The sequence below is a fragment of the Megascapheus bottae genome, chromosome 3 (genome assembly GCF_031878675.1).
Source record: "Megascapheus bottae isolate mThoBot1 chromosome 3, mThoBot2.hap1, whole genome shotgun sequence".
Lineage (NCBI taxonomy): Eukaryota > Metazoa > Chordata > Mammalia > Rodentia > Geomyidae > Megascapheus > Megascapheus bottae.
Window position 1 is genome coordinate 32,946,571 of NC_143511.1, and position 20,342 is coordinate 32,966,912.

The following is a 20,342-nucleotide window of genomic DNA, read 5'->3' on the forward strand; positions in this document are numbered from 1 at the left end:
GTGTGCATGGGGTGCTGAGGGGGGCACGGGCTGATGGTTGGTTGACAAGGGACAAGACAAGCAGAGCTCCAGGAAGCAGCATGGAGCACAGAGGAAGTGCCTCTCTGGAGGGCCCTGCTCACCATCCAGTGGTTGGGCTCAGAGTGGGAGGGGATGGGGAGGATGACATGATGGCGGCCATCCCTTAAAGTGTGGGTGCACATGGAGGGAGCTGGGCAGGGCTTCACCCCTGCCCCATACCCATTCTCTCTGTCTGCATCAAAACAAGCCACACTACAGGATCCCTGACAGCCCTGTATTTGTATCATGAAACCTGTGTCTGGACAGAAACCAAAGGAAAGCTACATGGTTTGACTAAGGTCAGGGGAGAAGAGCTGGATAAACGAATGGAATACCGTGCAGCTTTAAAGGAGACACTCGTAAAGAAGCATGTGCTCATACCTGTCATGCTCAGTGACACTGCCGGTCACAAAAGAGCACACAAGGTGTTCACTAATGTGAGGCCCTCAGAGATGGTGGGGTCATAATGACAGCAAACTAAAATGGCAGGAGGGACGGGCTGAGGGGAAGGATGGGAGGCCCCGATCAGTGAGGAGTCTGTGTTTCATGGAGCACGCTTCTATTTAGAAGGATGGAACAGCTCTGAAGCTGGTTGGTGGTGAGGTAAGCTTCATTCGAAGACAGTACATTTTGATATGTCTTTTTTTTTAACCACCATCAATAATAATAAAAGGCTGGTCACCAGTGGCTCACACCTGTAATCCCAGCTACTCAGGAGGCTCAGACCTGGAGGATTGAGGTTTGCGGCTAACTCAACCAGGAAAGTCTGTGAGATACCATCTCCAATTAATCAGCAAAATGCTGGACTGGAGCTACGGCTCAAGTGGTAGAATGCCAGAGGTGGAAGAGAAACCCAGGCTGGGAGACCTGGTACCAATAGCACAAACTCCTTCCTACCCCATTTCTAGAAGTTTCCTTTCCTGTCCTCTAAAGGCTTTGGCATGAGGAAAAGCAGTACTGGGGGAGGGGGAACTCTCAAAATTAGTGCCATTAATCCAAGCTGGTTTCTCTTGGTCCACTGGGAGGCCAATTGGAGGGTGGTGACGCTGCCCAAGCGTAGAGGCCTCCCTCGGGGGGGCGAAGCCCAGGGAAGACATGCGCACTTACGTGTTAATTCATACGTGGTTAATGCAGAGCTGCTGTTCACGGTCTTGAAGCTGCTTTGGGCTGTTAGGACGAGTAAAGCAGAAAGGCGGTTAGCAAGTAGGAAACACAGTTACAGCAAATGAGGCAGGATAGAGAGAAAGGGGGTTCAGCCTTACTTGGGGGTCACTTGGGCTCCTACACAGCAACTTCTGGGGCCATGGCTGTTCTTTCTAGAACAGCAAGCCCAGGCTGGCATGTGATGGGATGGCACCCAGGTAAGGGATTGGTATGCCTGGATGTCGGTAGAATTGGGTGGGGGGAGGTTTCTCCTGGTTGCTTTGGGCAGGGGGGATGAGCAAACTACCCACAGGAGCGCCTGAGACCCAGTTTTTGGGTCTACTGCTTGTGGGCTCTTTTCTTTTTAATGTTGGTCATGGGGCTTGAACTCTGGGCCTGAGAGCTGTCCCTGAGCTCTTCAGCTCTCATTCTCTACCACTTTGAGCCACAGCATTACTTCCAGTTTTCTGGTGGTTCATCTGAGATGCAGTCTCTGGGACTTTTCTTCCCAGGCTGGCTTTGAACCATGATCCACAGATCTCAGGCTCTTGAGTAGCAGGTATAAGCTATTGGCTGTTTCTAGCTGCTTCTGGAGTAGAGGCAGAAAGAGGTCGCCCTCCCTATCCCCAGCCTGATGATGTCAGGGACAAGGAGCACATCCTGCAACACTGCTGGGGGGGGAAGGGCCCTATCCTCCATCCAGAGACGAGGGACTGGGGGGCAAGGGTCTTCCTGTAGCTCCTGCAGTTGCCTAGGCAGCAGCTGGCACTGCTGGATTGTGCCATCAGTGGTGAGGTACAGGCCTGGTGCAGATGGCTCAGGAATGAAAGATGGCCCCCACCATAGTTGGAGTTGGCTGTGGGCTTCCTGGGTATCTAGTTTAGGCCCCACGCCATTGTCATGTCTGTAGCACTAAGGCCCTGGTGACCAGCCACCTGCCCCTCCCTCAGTGCTCAGAGCCAACACCATACCATACTCCAAGGACTCTCTGTCTCTCCCTTCTGGTGCCTGCCCACCACGCCCCACGTGGGACAGACGGATGTGTGCCTGGTAGAAGGAGAGGTCACGGATGGGATCTGCTCACCTGTGAGCTCAGCTCGTAGGGCCGAGGGGCTCTTGAGTGTTTTGGCCTCAGGGACAGTGGCCGCCTCAGCCTCCAGCTCCCGGTAGTAGATCCTGTACCCCTGCAGAAGGCCGTTCAGGCTCTCGTCCCGGGGTGGCTGCAAAGATAGCACACTCAGCCACGCCCGGCAACAAGGCCTGTGCTGCCTTGATTTAACCACCAATGGTGGGTGACAGTCACTAGTTCAAGTCTGTGCCTGTTGAAGTCAACTGGGCACTGTCTAATAAGACATGTAGCATTATCTCATTTTTGTAATTGTAACCCCTCTGTATGCTGCTTTATCATAACATTTTTTTTTAAAGCAGCCTGGGTGCTGTTGCATACAGCTATAATCCCAGCTGAGTAGGAAGCTTGGGCAGCCCCTGCTCACGTGTGTGTGGAGATACTGTCATCTCATTCCATGTCTGGCGCAAGGCTCAAGCTGGGCCGGGGCGGGCTGGCTTAGGTCAGGTGGCCTGGAGGACACACGGGTGGGTTTCCCAGGACCCCTGTGGGGTTGACCCCACAGCAAAGGAACTTGGGTTGTGGCCTGGCTGAGAATGGTCCACTGGATGATTCCAGGCCCTGGGAAACTTGCCTCCTGGCCACATAGACCGGTGGCACCTTTCTGGCACAGGCCCCTCACTGACCCTGCTACATGCCAGGGTACCTCCACATCGCCAACTCCAACCTCAGGCTGGAGTCCTGCCCTGTGTGCTTGTGCACCGCTGTGGAAGCCCCTCCCACATCAACCCCACAAGAGGTGCTGGTGACAGGTCAAGTAGTCATCCCCACAGAATGGGAAGGAATAGTTCGAGGGACCCTCAAGACCAGGACAAAGCCACATTAGTGGCGGCTGGCTATTAGTGGCAGCTAGTCCCAAGCCAGGTGTGTACTCAGGAGGGGAAGTAGGAGGGTGAGAGTTTGAGGACAGCACACATAGCTACTGGGACCCTGTGTCAAAACATAAAATACAAGGGCCAGGAGTCTGGCCTAGTAAAAAGAGTGCTTGCCTAGCTTGCATGAAGACCCAGGTTCAAGTACTCGGTACCACATACAAAGTAAAAGCCAGAGTGGTGCCGTGGCTCAAATGGTAGAACACTAGCCTTGAAGAAAGCTCAAGGACAGTGCTCAGGCTCTGAGTTCAAGTTCAGGACTGGCAAAAAAAAATATAAAAAAGGTGCAGCGGGGCCAGGAGTTTGGCCTAGGGGTAGAGTGCTTGCCTAGCATGCACAAAGACCCAGGTTCAATTCCTCGGTACCACATACATAGAAAAAAGCCGGAAGTGGTACTAAGGCTCAAGTGGTAGAGCTCTAGCCTTGAGAAAGTCCAAGGACAGTGCTCAGGCCCTGAGCACAAGCTCAGGACTGGCAAAAAAAAAAAAGGTGCAATGCCTATGTGCATCTTGATCATATAAAATAATATTTATCGAAATGAATTCCAGGGAATGGAAACAAGAGGTTCCCCCCCACTTTGGTTATTTTTGCTTTCTTTTCATTTTGTCTTAATTGCTCTCTTATCTCTTTGAGATGGTGGGGGCACAGAACTAGAGGGAAGAAGGATGAACACATGCAGCGGCGGTGCTCACTGGACACTGGATTGAAAATGAAGTATACAACTTGAGAGTGGAGACAGGAGGAAAAACTGAGAGAAAGCAAGGGTAGAAAGGACATTATTCAAAAAGAAAGGTAGGGCTAGGAGCGTAGCCTAGTGTACAGTACTAGTGTAGAGTACCTGTCTAGCATGCATGAAGCCCTGGGTTCAATTCCTCAGTACCACATACACAGAAAAAGCTGGAAGTGGTTCTGTGGCTCAAGTGGTGGGGTGCTAACCTTGAGAAAGTTCAAGGACAGTGCCCAGGCCCTGAGTTCAAGCCCCTGGCCTGGCAAAAAAGAAAAAAAAAAGCAATGTACTAATTTCCTGACTTATGCAACCCCTTTGTAGATCACCTCTATAATAGCAATTAAAAAAAAAACACAACAAAATAAAAATAAACAGACTGGGGGAGTGACTGAAGTGGTAGAGTGTGTGAAGCTCTGAGTTCAATTCCAGCACTGCAGAGACCAAAACCAAACAAAAATGAAAAGCCTGGCCTAATGCGTTTCTCCAGTTTGCTTGTTACCAGTGCCCCACATCAATGCCCGGATGAGGAGCACTTTGCCAAAGCAGGGACCTCGGAGGCACATAGCCCCTGGGGATCTGACCATCCTCTTCTGGGCGCCTGGTGAAAGGCTAGGCAATGTGCACCTGGCTTTGCCTCCCTGCTGCAGCTGAACTGGTTCTGCTCAGGCTCCCAGTCTGCTCAGATTTCGCAGGCTCTGTGGAGAGTGCCAACTCTGCCTGCCCTGTTCCTGCATGCTGGCAGGCCAGGGTGATAGCGCAGCTCTGGCAGGAATGGGGAGACGGCTCTATTCCTGTTTCTGAGATCTGGGCTGACTGGAATTGGCAAGAAGGGAGGGGCGAGTGGGCAGATGAAAAGCCTGTGGCTGGGCATCTTTAAGTGTCAGCCCAGCAGTCTCACCCTTTAGGGTCACCGTCAGAGTCTGCATCACAGTTCCAGATTGAACCACAGCAGCGCTGAGACTTGGGGGGTGACACAGACAGGAACCGTGGGGGAGGGGAGGGCTCTGTCCTAATCAGCAAGCACATCCATGGAGCAGGAAATGGGAGGTTGGGAAAATGGAATGTTTTCATCAGCCGCCATGTTGCCCAGGCTAGCAGTGGATAGGGGCTGAGGGCCACTGACCTTGAACTTCAAATGTTTTTAGCCAAGGACATAGGATACTTGGGAGGGATAAGAAGCAGGGGCCAACCGCCCCCCCTCCAACCTGTAGGTTCTACAGCCATCAGGCACTGGGCACCGATGACTGAAGGGAAAGGAGTTAGGTTCAAATCTCATGAGATGCCTGAGCTCATGATCCCAGGACTTCCACTTCCTGGAGAGGGGTGCAGTGTTTCCGCTGTGGCAAAATCTCCCAGGAGGCCAGGTGGCAGAGATGCCTTTTCCTCAAACACCACCCATCCACCCAGTGGCTTCATGCCTCCCACCTGGGCCCTGCCTGGCATCTTGAGAAGAGCCGCCTCTACTCTGCAGAATGCCTGTCCCTCTGGCCACAGCCAGTGCCTTCTATATTAGCCTTCTGCCAGGTGGAGCCCAGGGCCATGAACAGAGGAAGCCAGGTCCCACTCCCCTGCCCCGGCAGCGGTCACACTGGAGCAAGGGACCCACGACCACCTGGGAACCCATGCATGGCTGACAGCTCTGGGAGGAGGTGATATATTGCTCACATTTTCCCCCCTCTTTCTTTCTGCTAGAAAACAACTTCCAAATCCACTTAGAGGAACCTTGGGGCCATGCTTCAGCGTGGCAGATGGATGGCCCACTGCAAGGTGTAGAAGAGCCAACTTCCACGTTGTGATCAAGTCAGAAAGCCCCCTGTGTGTTCACGAGTGGTACCTAGTGCAAGCAGAATAACCCACCGCTTCCCCCCCTCTGGCCAAGGATGCACATCCACATCCTGGGATTTCAAACAGAACTGGATGCCTGGAAAGGCAAAGATTGATTCTCCCACTATGAAAGATCCATCCTGACAGCCTCTTATCGGAAGGCCTCTAAGTGGGGCTACCGACTGGAAACCACAGCCTGTGTTTGTATTTTTAAGCAAATCATTAAAAAAAAAAAAAAAAGGAAAAATACCCACTCCCCACACTAAGTCCCACCACCAAACCCAGAGGGCTGCAGGTGAAACAATTCATTTGATATGCACATCTAGACCCGAACCTACTTTCTTTCCCTTTTTGTTCTGTTCACTCAGATTTACTAAATTACTCATCATTTTAATTGTACTTCAACTGCCTGGCAGTTGACAGGCATTTATTTCTACAATACGCGGTATTGACCACCCCCTGCTCCAGGCTTCTTGGCAATTAGTTTGTTCTATTCAGCTCTGGGGAGGACAGCTGATGGACACATATGCCAAGTTCCTCTGGTGCGGCTCCATGCTGTGTCACAGAGCTGTCCGGCAGCCTGGGAGGGGAGTGCGGGGAGGCAGTGGTCACAGCCACTTGTTTGGAGATGGCATGGCCCAGCTAGAGCACTCACAGCTTTTGTGGAGCAGCAGAGTGCTGAGTTCCTGGCAGGCCAATTGTCATGTGGACAAAAATGCTAATTTTCTGGTAGGATGTGACAGAGGATCCTCTTCCCGAGGCTGATGATGTTGGCAGTGGCGGGGGACCTTGAATTTCTTCTTTCAATGCACAGCCCCTAGTGGGAATCAGGGCTCTAAATCATAGTCCCGGTCTCCCCCCCGCCAAAGCAGGGAGTGTGGACATACACTGGGCTCCCGCACTGCTGAGGGCAGGAGTCGGTGCTCATGGCTGGACAGGAAAGATGTACCTTTGTTCCTAGATTCCCCCAGTCTTGGGATCTTTCCGTCCCCAGCATTCTTAGGGTGGCTGTTTCTTAGCAGTGCTAGTGGCCTCTAAGCCCAGGGTACAGCCACCTGGCACAGCTCACCCATCCTCACCTGACAGATCCTCTAGGGAATGGCCGTTCCCTGAGGGTCTCATGACCCCGTCCCCTCTGGTGAGGGCCCTCTCCTTGTTACTGGATGTCTTGGATGCTGATGGGGCCAGCATAAGGCCTCTGGTTCAGACATGGCCCCTCAGCTCTCCTGCATTCCACACACACAGTCTTTCTTGTCACCCGTGTCTGGGCACCTCTGCATTCAAGCTGGCACTTGTCATTCTCCTGACAGCAACTTTGATTTCAATCAAGAGCCTTATGTCACTCAGACCACTCTTGCCACCCCAGCTTGCACAGCCTCTCCTGGGCCAACCAGACCTCACTGTGGACCTCTGGACACGGCTGTAAACCAGTCTGGCTCCTGCCTGACCCCTGGCTTCCTTAGCCTCTCCATTCCTCAGGTGATGGCCCCTTACAGCAACAGGAGGTCTGCCCAGGCCCTTCCCCATGGGCTCAGTGGCGTGAGGAACCTCAGCGTTTGCATCCTCCCTTCTCTGCCCCTGGACGAGGCCTACTCAGGCCCAGGGGCCAAGCCCCTCTGCTTCAGATTACATCCCTCACTTTCCAGCTGGTGTTTCTGGGCTCTCAAGACCTTCCTGGCAGCTCTAGAAATTACATTCAACACTAGTTTCCTTTCTGGTTTGTTTGCTGTTTCCCTGGTTTCATTTACACACGGGCACAGGCCTGGCTTGGTGTCTGTCTCCAGCACCCCGGAGGATGACAAAGGGAGCCAGTGTTTGTCTCACACACAATGAAGTTCCAGATCTTACCTGCCACTGGATCAGAACCGAGGATGTGGTGTGGGGTGTCGCCGAGACAGACCCAGGGGGCTCTCCTGGAACTGCGGCCCAGTGAAAAGAAAGCAGGATTAGAAAGGTTCTGTGGGTTTATGGCCACTCCCAAGAGCATGGGATGCTATGAGCCTGTTACCTTCCTTCCATTCCTTGACCCGTGCTCTCCCAGGACTCCGGTCTGATGGAAATCTGCTCTGTTCTCATAACTCAAAGCGTCTCCCACTGACTACCCTCCCCCCAGAGCACCCTCCAGAAATCCTCCAGCCCAGAATCTTCATGTCAGTGTGAAAGCCCACCCCCACCCCTCAGGTGTCAGATATTGGAGTTCCATTGTCAAGAACCCTCTGAACCTCAGGGCACACTCATCTAAGAGTCCAGAAACTCCTAGCCTCTCTCCAGCTACCTTCAACCCTGCCCCACCCTACGCAGGTCCTTCTACCCCACCCCATCATGCTGCTCTGTATCTCCTGACTCTCCTCAGGCCACCGTGGAGTCCTTCAAATTTTCACTAAAGTTATCTGGTCTGCTCCGCTTTGTTAGTCGAATCCCCTGTAGACTCAGTTTCCTAATACAGTCCTAACAAGATGGGCCACCAGGTGAGCCTGTCATCGCTGACATGCAGGGCTCTCCATGGAGACCAGCAGAGGCTGCTCACTCCAGCCGTGCTGCCAGGGGAGCGCCCCACCTGAACCCTTCCTCTTCCAGTCCTGTACTTCTTTGGGTGTCAAATGCCATTTTCCCAGGCCTTTAGTCAGAGCTATGTCAGGCTGGGCCACAGTGCTCTTAGTTTGAAACTTACATGACTGGAAAAGAGAGGGGAGGCCACTGTTGGTGGATGGCCAGTCAGTAAGGCAGCAGGCAGCTTGTTCTGGCCCAGAAAGATGCAGTGGTTCTGCTGTGGTCTTGGTGGGGGCAAGGATTATTTGACCTCTGCCCAAGCCAAGCCCTTGCCCTGTGGTTTGTCATCTGCCCGCACCCAGAGGATCTTTTTCTCCATGCTTCGAGGCTCCCACCAAATCAAGTGATCCTCTTGGGTATGTAAAGTGACCTGTCACTCTAGCTCCCTGCCAGATGATTCGATAAATGCTCACTGAATATGATCGAGCCTGTCCCCACACCCTGTGTACCCCTGAGTACTTGCTCAACCCTCTCCACTCACTGTCCCCGTGTCTCTGCTCTGCAGTTCTCTCGACCTGCCAGTGTCCTCATCCCCGGCCCTCAGCTCCTTCTCACACACGCATCTCCCCTTCCCACTTCTTACGGGGGAGAGCCTTGCACACCAGCAGGCAAGACAGGGGTTTCCACATAACCCAGGTTGGCAAGCTATGCTGGGAAGGGAGAAATCACCCTAATAAGAAAAATAGTGAAGCAGGGGTGGTGTTGTTGCCTGCCATCTCTGCACTCTGGAGGTGGAGGCAGTCTGGGCTATATAGGAGACTCTGTCTCAAAAATAAAGACAAACAACAACAAAAAATCAAGAGCTCAGTGGTCAAATGATTGCCTAGAATGTGCAAGGCCCTGGGTTCCATCCCCTAGCACTGCCAAGAAAGAAAAAAATGAAAATATGGACCAGAGGACCATTCGCACAGCTCAAGTCTTGCCTGTCAATCTCCAGCCCAGAGTTGGAGACAAAGCAACCCAAACACAATGCAAATAGACTGCAGTGGGAAATTGCAAGTCTGAGAGAAGGAAGATGATGTGATAGGTGCTTCACAGGCCCTGATTTGAATATCAAAGGAGCAAGAAGGGCCTTGGGAGCCTTGAGAGGCCCTAGAATAGCTTTTCAGAAAGGACCCATTCCCTTGGGTCACAGCCAGCCTGTCAGATCTTGTGCTCACTTGCTTGTCTGAGGTAACACAACAATAAAACCAGCTCCTTGTGTGTCTTTCTTGGGAAGAATTAGTGCAGAGTTGAATTGTGTTAAATGCAAGATTTCTATGAATGCATTCATAATGCTAAGAATGCATCTCCTCCCTGAGCTGATTTGGTGTGCAGTTGGCCCCCACTTTAATTGGCCCCTAGGGTGCAGAAGCCTGGGGTGGGCTTCTCCTTTGCCCTCTCACTCCCCTCCCCCAACTCCTTGGAGCTGACTCATCTCTCTGTGCCCAACACAGCAGAGCCACTGAGCCAGGGGTCCCAAGTCTAGAGGGCTGAGCCCTGCATGTAAGAAGCAATTTAGAAGCTAATTTGGCTGGGCACATAAATTAAAAGCTGAGCAGCTAACCTCCCTCCTACCCCCTCCTATTCTGCATGTGTGCCCTCTGATCTGAGCCATTTCCTGCTGCAGTCACTTTACAATCACCTGAGGCTCCAGGAAGAACAGGATTCACCCATGAGCATCTCGTGCCCCTCAGACACTCAAGGCCACCCTCTCAGTACCTTAAAGAGAGCAGCCCAAAGCTTCAGACCTCTTGCCAGGCCCCTGGAGTGGTAGACTGACTAATGGCCAGCCAGGCCTGCACCCGTGACCCAGGACTGCGTTAACTTTTGCATACTTTTCTCTGTCTTCAATTCTCTCTAGTTAACCTGAAGCCAGTGTCTACACCCTGAAGATGTACTGAAGTGCTGTCTGCCATGGCTGCCATGAAATAAGTTTCCTTTCTCTGTCCTTGACCAGGTCTCTATTTAGCAGATGGGAATGCGTGACCTAACCAAATGGACCTGATGAGGGATTCCTGGAATCTGGGCCCTGGATCTTAGAATGAGTTTCATGCAGGTTTCCCCCCTTCAATGTGGCTTCCCCTGCCCTCTTAAATGTTTGGGATCTATATACTCATAAAAGTTGTGCTGAGGAAGCCAGGTGCTGTGGCTCACGCCAATAATCCTAGCTAACTCTGGAGGCTGAGATCTGAGGATCGAGGTTTAACGCCAGCCTGGGTACTAAAGACTGAGACTCTTATCTCCAATTAACACTAGAAAACTGGAAGTGGCACTGTGACTCAAGGGATAGGGTGGTAGCCTTGAGCTGAAGAGCTCAGGGACAGCGCCTAGACCCAGAATTCAAGCCCCAGGACTGACCAAAAAAAAAAAAAAAAAAAGTTGTGATGAGGGCTGGGAGTTCGGCCTAGTGGAGTGCTTGCTTAGCATGCGTGAAGACCTGGGTTTGATTCCTCAGTTCCGTATACTCAGAAAAAGCTGCAAGTGGTGCTGAGGCTCAAGTGGTAGAGCTCTAGCACCGAAAAAGCCCAAGGACAGTGCTCAGGCCCTGAGCTCAAGCCCAGGACTGGCAAAAAAAAAAAAAAAAAAAATTGTGGAGAGAGCCAAAGACACTTTAGTTTTGAAGAGCAAGTCTGGCTCCCAGAGGCTCAAAGCCCCTCGCACCAGGGCCCCCAGCTCCCTAGACCTAGCCCTGCCCACGGTGAGCATGGGATTTGCAGCACAAACTTTTCCCACACATTGCTGAAAAGCTGACCAAGTTTTCCCTCTACTACTGCCTGACCCCTTGGGGTTGTGGGGGGCCTTGGGTGGCAGACACGAAACTTCCAGGTTCTATAAAGAGCAGCACAGAATATGTGAGGTCTTGGGGTGAGCCAGCAGAAGCTGGTCTATTTGAAAATGGTTCCACTGGTGCGTTAAATGGAAAAGCCAGCGCCCTGGGGTTGTCTTGGGGAATGATTGTAAAGCACTGCTGGGCGAACTAAGCGCTTAGGCCTCAGGCTGGATCTGCCTGTTATACAATATCCGTCCTTTCTTCCATCCCTCAAGTCAGGTTATCACTGCTCTACTCGACTGATGGAGTTATCTCTGGGGCTCCCTGCGCCCCGCAGGACCAGGTCACTGACAATTGCGATGGATCTTCAGGTCCAGTGCCGCTGAGGTAGCGTGAGTGGAAAATCTACATGGTGTGCTGAGGGGCTCTGCCCCCCATCACTTACCTGTGCTGCTGTCAAAACGGAGCATCTTGTGAATAAGAAGACTGGGGGAATCTCTTCAACTCAGCTCCCTCTGACATTTATTTTTAACAATGCTATCAATTATTCAATTTCTGGGCTGCTAATGGATAGTCGGGCTTTGGAAAGCCAATCAAAGGAAGTTCCATTCCATTTTGAAGCCCTGATTCACACCTGCAGGGTAGGCAGGAGAGCTGGGCCTGTGTTAACCACACAGGGTGCAAGAGTTGGGGCAGGGCGGTCTCCCTGTATGAGCTGTGTCCCTGCTTCAAGGGAGAACCCAGATTGCTTCAGAGGGCCCCAGGTAGCTCACCGTCCTGCAGGGTGGTGACCGCTTCCGTCTCTGAACTGAAGTCACTGTCCCCGATGTCGTTGGTGGCTTTCAGGCGCAGTTTGTAGGAAGTGAAGGGCCTCAGCCTGAAGTGCAAAGAGTCCTATGACCACAGCGGACCTGCCACCCTTCCCAGCCCTGGGGTGCGGCTTCTGGGGAAGCCCTGAAGGAGGGGAAGGTGTGTCTCTCCCTTCCACCCCCAGCAGAGCTCCAGTGACAGGCGAGGCAGGCTGTCTCTGGGCTGCAGTGGCAGACAAGGTCTTTAAGGAACATTGGGTCTGTGTGTGGGGACAGCTGTGAACACCCTGACCTGTCTTCATGCCCGGGGGGAAGGTTCTGCCGTGATGTTCCACAGCCTCTGTGACAGGAGACCTCCCTGCACGGAGTCTCTGCTCTCCAAGGGCTTTCTCAGGAGGAGCTTGTAACAGACCAGTCTTCCCATGGATTAACCCAAAGCCAAGGGAGTGGCTGTCTCCTATGTCCTTTTCCCCATGAGCTGCCCACTGGACTCACCCAAGGGCCAAGCCCTTTGCAAGCCCAACCCCATCTAGCCTGCAAGAGAGTCTGCCGGCCAGAACAGGATGAGAAAAAAGGCCCAGTGAGTGTAGTTCACTCACTCACCAATAGAGGGCGGTGTGTGGCATGCAGCTGGGACAGGCAGGTGGACGTGGCATGTCTAGAATCTACATCTGCACATCCCTTCACTGAAGACCATGTACGTGCCATCCATGTCAACTCGTACAAGGGCAACTTAAAAGTTGCTTTTGCTGGCCTTGTGAATGAACTAAAACCTGCATGCTCAGCTTCCCCCCCCCAACTTCCCCCTCCCCATTTTGCATTTGTGTTTGGTGACCTGAGCTGTTCCCTATTACTGTCACCTTAGAATCATGTTGGGCTCCAGGAACAGGACCCATAGAGAAGCATTTTGTGGCAGAATACTTGCTGCCCCTCAGACAGACAGCATTGCCTTCTTAGTATGGTGAAGAGAACAGTCCACTGGCCAGGCCTCCTGCGTCACAGTCTGAGCTGATGGTCACCCCCCCTTCCCATACCCCCATTTCTCCCTATTTAATTGGAGTCCACTGTCTGTGCCTTTGTAGATGGCTGAACATGTACTGAAGAGCTGTCTTCTCATGGCTGCCATGAAATAAATCTTTCTCGGCCCTTCAACATGTCTACTTGGCAAATGGGGGGAGAGTGGGTAGGTGAGCGAGGGACTTCTGGGCTCTAACACTTGGCTTCTATCCCTAGACTATCCCTAGAGAAATGCCTTAGTCTCCTGACTAAGACTTCAGGGCACAGAAGCTTCAGGCCCATTTCCACCCTCCCTGCCTGCCCTCCTCCATCTCTGGAGTCTCCTGTGCCAGCTGCTATGCTATGCCTCACACTGAGACTTGGGCCAAACTCTGCAGGCTCCCTCCCTCCTTCTGCAGCCCTGACTGGCTGGTGACAAACACCCAGGCGGGCTCAGTATCTGGCTGGAAGTCTGTGGACCTGGTTGGCTGGAGAGCAGGTAGAAAAGATTCAGAATTTTCTCCCAGCAGTTCTATACCAGGCCATGACTGACCATCTTGTTGTCTTCCAGACAGAGACTCTGGGTGATCCCAGCTCCCGAAGCCCCAGGGCCTCTCAGCCTGCACTGTTTCAATCGTCCTCACTCCTCGTGCAATAGGAAGTTATGCCCATGAGTTAAACCAAAAGCAGAAGAAAATGTTTGCCTTGGGTCTGCAGATGTCTGTGCACTGAGCCATTCTCTCTGCAGAGGCTCTGTCATCACCTTACACCCAGGAAAGAACAACATGCTTGCAAAGAGGAAGGGAGGGGCCGAACCCAAAGACACAAACAGTAGAAGCCCTCAGGTGAGATCACTGTCAGGCAATAACTACGTGTCTATCCCACCACTGATGCCAGCAATAACCACTTCTCTGGAAGCCTGCCCCAGACAAGGGGCGCCACAGTGGGGAGCTGCACTGTCTAATACTCATGCACAGGCCTCTGTTTCCCTTCTGTTGAAACCTAAAGCTCATGTCTGTACACCTGAAGACGGCTGAAGACGAGGCTGAAGAATGCTTCCTCCACCTCTTCCTGTCTCCTTTTTCTGCCCTTCACTGAGTCTCTGGATGTGGCATATCAGGGTAAGTAGCAGGACTCAACATGTAGAAGTCCAGGACTTTGGGCCTGGGTCCTCCCATGAGAAGCCCGTGGGAGCCCTGATGCTGAGGGAGCCTCATGCTGCCTGTCCCCCAAAGCAGCCCCACTGTTGACCACCTGACACTGCTGAGCTGGGAGACCCTTCTTCTCAAGAAAGGATTCTGCTTTTCAGGAAACTCACACCATGTTTAGGAACCACGATCAGAAGATCTGCTCTTGCACACTTTCTTAATGAAGACAGATGACAGAGTTCCTCCACGAGCTTTAAGCACTCAGCCCAGCTAGGCCTGGCTTCAGCCCAGAGGCAGGGGCAGCTATCACCAGGAACAGCCTGGCTGGCTTAATCCAGCTTAATGGAGATGCTGCCGAAGTCCTACCAATGAGAATGGTCATGGTGGCAGGGTTCCGGGATCAGCCATTGTTTAGTTCAATTAGACATGTTCACTCTTCCTATACCCGGGAAGCCATGTGATGCCATGACTCAGTGATAAGGGTATGCTTCTTCCCTCCTCCCCCAAACCCCGTGACTCAGGAAGTCTAGCCTGGTCCCTGGCTGTCTGCCTTTGCATGGCTATTTGCTTCATTCTCCTGGTATGGGCAGTGGTCCTCAGGGGTAGACTATGAAGTCAAACTGACCCCAGCCTACCTCGGAAAGAACTCTGGGTCCTGGCTTTACTGGCTGACCTGATACTCAGTTCATTTACTTTTCCTCCCTCTATCCTTCCTTCTCTCTCTTCTCCTCCTCCTCTTCTGCTTCTCAAATACTCAGAAGTGAACTCAGGGCCTTATACTCACTATGTGCTCTGCCATTCGAGCATTCTATCAGCACTTTTTGCTTTAAAGTCTTGTTTCTGTCTGGGGGAAGCCTCTGTCTGTGTTCATCCTATGTGTGCCTCCCAGTAGCTGGGATTATAGGTGTGAACTCTAACATATGTCCCTGTAATTGTAATTGTTTTATGGATGCCTTACAAGAGGCAGTAACGGGGAGAATGAGCAACAAGCCTGCCTCATTGATTGCTGTAGCCCCAGATAAGAAATGCAAATGAAAACATTATTGAGATTCCATCTCACCCTAATCAGAGTGGCTTTCATCAAGAAAACAAACAACAAATGCTGGTGAGGATACAGAGGCAAGGGAAGGAGATCCTGATACAATGTTGATGGGAATGTAAATTAGTGTAGCCACTACAGGAAGTCAGTATGGATGTTCCTTAAAAAAACAAAAACCTAAAAATAAAACTCCCTACTATATGATTCTGCTAACACAATTCTTGGCCATAAATCCTAAAGTCAGCAGACAACAGAGCTATTTGCATATCCATCACTGTTCATTTGATAACATCACTGTTCATAATGACCAAAATAATGGAATCAACCTAGGTGTCTATCATCAGATAAAGAAAACATGTCATATCTACACACAGCCACACAGCAGAGTCTCAGCCAGAAGGAAGAATGGAATTATGTCATTTGTGAAAAAAATGAATGGAACTAGAGAGCATGATGTGAAATGAGATAAAGCAGACTGAGAAAGAAAAATATTGCATGTTCTGTCTCATATGCAGGATCTTGTCCTTAAAAAGAATAACACCCCTGGAGATGGCGGCTCACACCTGTAATCCTAGCTACTTAGAGGCTGAGATCCTCAGGGATCATGGCTCAAAACCTACCAGGGCAGGATTTTGTTATTGTTGTTGTTGTTGTTGTTGTGGGGCTTGGACTCTAGGCCTGAGTGCTGTTCCTGAGCTCTTCAGCTCAAGGCTACCAACTTACCCCTTGAGCCATAGTGCCATTTCCGGTTTTCTAGTGTTTAAATGGAGAAGAGAGTCTCACAGTCTTTAGTGCTCAGGCTGTCTTTGAACCGTGATCCTCAGATCTCAGCCTACAGGATTACAGGTGTGAGCCATTGTGCCTGACCTGAGATTCTTATTTCCAGTTAACCAACAGAAAACCAGAAGTGGCACTGTGGTTCAAAGAGGTAGAGTAGTAGCCTTGAGCAACATGACTCGGGGACAGCACCCAGGACCTGAGTTCAAATCCTACAACCAACTAAAACAAACAAAAAACAACAACAAAAAAGAAGACTACGAATGTAAAACAGATGGTTTGGGGGTATTGTTGGTGTGTGTGTGCGTGTGTGTGTGTATGAAGAAACAAGTACTTCATGAACATATATGCACAACATAGAATGAGACCTGTTATGATTGCTTTAAGGGAAAAATAAGGGATAGTCAAAGAGTAGGTAAAGTTGATGAGAGTTACAGTGAGCATGCATGGAAATATCACATTAACATCTCTGTACAAACCAGCATGTGCTAATAAGAAATAAAAAAGAAAGTTGAGCACTGGTGACTCAGGTCTTGTTAGAAGGACTCAGGAGGCTGAGATCTGAGGATTGTGGTTTGAAGCCAGTCCAAACAGGAAACTCCGTGAAACTTCGGAATCCACTGGAGCCGCAGGCTGTGTGCTGTCACCTTGGCCTGGGGTGCCAGCAGCTCTTTGGGGGGTGCTGGCCTCCCAGGAAGCAAAGAATAGATCAGGCCATGTGAGACACTGTTTCCTGCAGCTGGCCCGTGAGGCAGGGGCGTGGACCAGGCACTGAGGGGAATGTCCTCTTCCTCAGCTTTGAAAGGACACATTGTGGATGAGCCCAACGTGGGCCCGACTGGAGACTGTGGCTGGCTCCCACAGCAGAGCCAAACGAGTGATTGCCTACGTGCACCCCACCACCAAGGTCAGTGTCTGGGTGGGCTGGGGCTCCGGGAAGCACCCCTAGTGTACCTTTTTGACTTGGTTGGTCTACTGGGATCACTGAATTTTCCTCTTTCCTGTAGGGAACCTGAGTCTAATACACAAGAGGTGTCTTTTCTCTTCTCCTGGGATCTCTTGAGGAGTAGGGGTGGGGGTGGGTGGTGAGGCGGGGCCCAGGGCTAACCCGTGTCCCACTGATGTCAACAGAGAAACCCCACAGTCTGTTTATATGAAGATGATTGATTCTGGTTGAAATGTGGGGTGTGTAATAAAGCTGTCATTGATGTGGGTCCCCTGGTGAGGGGTCTGACTTCACCAGCCATCCTGGCCTCCTGTGCTCATGTTTGTCACCTGACTTGGCCTGACCCAGGGCTGTGACTAGGACACAGTGGTCAGCGATGCACTGCTGGCTACTGTGGCTGGACTCACAGAGAACCATCAGTAGATCTCACCCTGGGGAAGGGAAGGCCGCTTCCCTTCTCCATGTGGGCATGGCAGTGTCTATGTCTGCTTGCAGGACACCTGCCCTCAGCTTGGCCTCGGAGAACTCGGTGCTATAGTTCGGATATGAAGTGCCCTCACCCCCACCCCCCAGTAGGAAGGCTTGGTCCCCAGAGGGTGGCACTTTGGACAAGTCATCTGATTATATGGCGATAACCACATTCATGGGTTTATTCACCATGAGTTCACAGCTGAATGGAGGTGGGGCCTGGTTGGAGGAAGTAGGCAGCAGGGGGGCGGGTCCTTCAGGATTAGGTACATCTTGTCAACAGGCACTTCTTTTTAAGGAAGGAGTAGAGTGCTAGTTTTGAGTGAAAAAAAAAAAAGCTAATGGACGCATCTATGTCAGGAGTTCACAGCTAGCAAGAATAATGTGCTTTGTAACTGTCCCTAGTGATTTGGGGGCTACCCTGTACAGTCCTTGGAGAGGCTCACTCTCCACCTGCCAGCCTGGGCGGTGCAGAGTAGCAACAGCTTGTGAGAGTCAACAATGAGAAGCAAGGTCAAGTGGCTCCAGGAACCAGATGAGCTGAGGCGAATGGACTGGGTGTGTGTGGCACAGCAGAAGGCAGATGGGCTGGGAGTTTAGCCTAGTGGTAGAGTGTTTGCCTAGCATGTACGAAGACCCGGGTTCAATTCCTTGGTACCATATATGTAGAAAAAAGCCAGAAATGGTGCTGTGGCTCAAGTGGTAGAGCTCTAGCCTTGAGAAAGCCCAAGGACAGTGCTCAGGCCTTGAGTTCAAGGCCCAGAACTGGCAAAACAACAACAACAACAACAACAACAACAAAAACAAAACAGAAGGCAGATTTCCAGCAGCAGGCAGGCTGGAAGCTGTGGGACAGAGGGAACACTCCTGATGGGGATCAGCTTGCAATCTGAAAAAGGGGAATGGCGCTCATTCCCCAGGGAGCAGCGACTTGTGGCCCCAAAGAGACAGATACTAGCCAATGCAGGAGCATCCTGCTTCCCCTCAGACCATCTCTGCACAATTGTCTTGGTTGCTTTTCCAGTGCTCAGCACCTAGCCTTCACCTCACTTCTCACCAGGACCCTGTAGGTAGGCCAGGGTTTCAGGATGAACAGCCCCCAGCTCACCCTTCACCCTTTTAGTTCCCCCAGAAGTCTGCTCTCTGGTAGTTCCAGGGTAGTCACAGCTCTGCTTGGGGATGGGCCCAGCAGATCTGAGATTCTGGCTCTGCCATTGCTGTCCAGGGCAAGTCATTAATACCCATGGATTTCATCTTGTTCATGTATGGAAGTGGATATCACAGCACTTCCCAGGGCTCTGGATTAAGTTAAAGCACATAGCCACCCACAGAGCATCTAACATCTTGGTATGCACAGCTTGAAGGCTTTCTCTACCGCCTCTGTCCCTGGTGCTCTAAGTTTCTCCCCTGGGATCCATTGATGCTGCGGGGGAACGACCTCCTTCGCACATGTGCCACCTCCTGTGCACATTCCTCACGCCTCATCTCCCAAATTTCCTATCATCCAAACTCAGAAATGGCATGAGCTCAAGTCCATGTTTGAGAATTCTTCTACACACCTGTTTAAGTTTGGGGCTGACCTGTGCACCTGACCAGCTCCAGGCTCCATGTCAGGAGCAAGCAAATGACTTTCCTGATGGTTTTCCCAATGGGGGAACACGGCCTCCCCTCACTGGGTCACTGCAGGTGGGTGTTGCTGAGCATAAGGCCTGGACTGTGAACCCGCCTGGGCTCCTGTTCTTCTCTGGGTGCTGTCAAGGGCGAGGGCTCCAGAACCTCAGAGAGTGAGGACCTCACTGCCCAGCCTATTAACAAGCTAGCTTGGGTATGCACAGTAGTTCGTGGGGCACGTGGAGGTGTGTTCTGGGGACCTGGGTATCTTTAGAAATTCTGCCCACCCAGCAGAGCCTCCATCATGCTGCCATGGGGAGAATGCCACAGGCCCACGTGGCCTCCTACTTGATTGGAGTCTATTGAACCAGACTTTCTGGAACCCCTCTCCCCACCTGTTCTTCTCCCCTGCAAAGGAGCTGTGACAAGGTCACCTTGAGACCCACGTGAGCCCATGGTGAAGGAAGGCTCTATTGGAGCTGGGCCTATTCCATGTGGTTCCTTCACTTTAACAGGTGCCTGGATGGGGAGCCACTTCTTACCAGTTGTCACCTGTCCCTAAGCCCCTCCCAGCTCTGGGGGGCCCACAAAGAGAGGGAGCATCTCTCTAACACCAGCCACCCGCTCTATATCCCTTCTCCTGTCCCAAGCACTGGCCTCTGGAGGGATCAGGACGCCTGAACACACACATCCAGGCTCAGTCCCCTTCTCCCCTCTCTCCCCAGCAAGCCTGATGCGTGCAGATAGCACGTGCCTGGAAGGAACTCCTCTTAGGACCCAGGGACTCTGGGATCTCAGGTGTGGGGACACTCCATAGGAACAGAGGTACCCCCCTGTTAGGCAGTACCCCAGGGCAAGGGTCCTGCTTCCCTCAGTACCTCTCAACGCTGCAGGTCGTGGCCTCGTGGCTGATGGAGGAGGAGTAGGTCTGCCACTCTCCCCTGGGCAGCTCTCGCACCTGCACGGTGAAGTAGCGGATGGGGGAGGCTCCGTCGCTGCCTGGGACCCACTGGAGCTGCAGGCTGCGTGCTGTCACCTCGGCCTGGGGTACCAGCAGCTCTCTGGGGGGTGCTGGCCTCTCTGGAAGCAAAGAATAGACCAAGCCACATGAGACATTGTGTCCTGAAGCTGCTTCCTACAGCTGGCCCATGAGCCAGTGGCGTGAACCAGGCACTGAGGGGCACATCCTCATCCTCAGCTTTGAAAGGGGGTGGCTTACAGCTGATTGTGGATGAGCCCAACATAGGCTGGCCTGGAGACTGTTGCTGGCTCCCACAGCAGAGCCAAATGAGTGATTGCCTACCTGCATCCCACCACCAAGGTCAGTGTCTGAGTGGGCCGGGGCTCCCCGAAGCACCCCTAGTGTACCCGTTTAATTTAAGGCGTGGTCTGCTGGGATCACTGAGTTTTCCTCTCTCTTGCAGGTTGGTGTCCTGTAAGCAGACACAGACACTGCCATGCCCACACTGGGAAGGCCCTGCCCTCAGCTTGGCC

At 52.1% G+C, this 20,342-nt stretch overlaps 1 protein-coding gene across 1 annotated transcript in view; it reads right to left on the bottom strand.

Annotated features, from left to right (window-relative positions):
• Sdk1 (sidekick cell adhesion molecule 1) overlaps positions 1 to 20,342 on the bottom strand; it is an 803,720-nt gene that overhangs the window by 64,513 nt on the left and 718,865 nt on the right. Inside the window, exons 30-34 of the mRNA XM_090329832.1 lie at positions 19,727 to 19,928; positions 11,828 to 11,931; positions 7,601 to 7,671; positions 2,288 to 2,423; positions 1,168 to 1,227 (exon numbers count right to left, since the gene is read on the bottom strand). Of these exons, the coding sequence (XP_090185958.1) occupies positions 1,168 to 1,227; positions 2,288 to 2,423; positions 7,601 to 7,671; positions 11,828 to 11,931; positions 19,727 to 19,928 (573 nt within the window). The remainder of the gene's footprint in view (positions 1 to 1,167; positions 1,228 to 2,287; positions 2,424 to 7,600; positions 7,672 to 11,827; positions 11,932 to 19,726; positions 19,929 to 20,342) is intronic.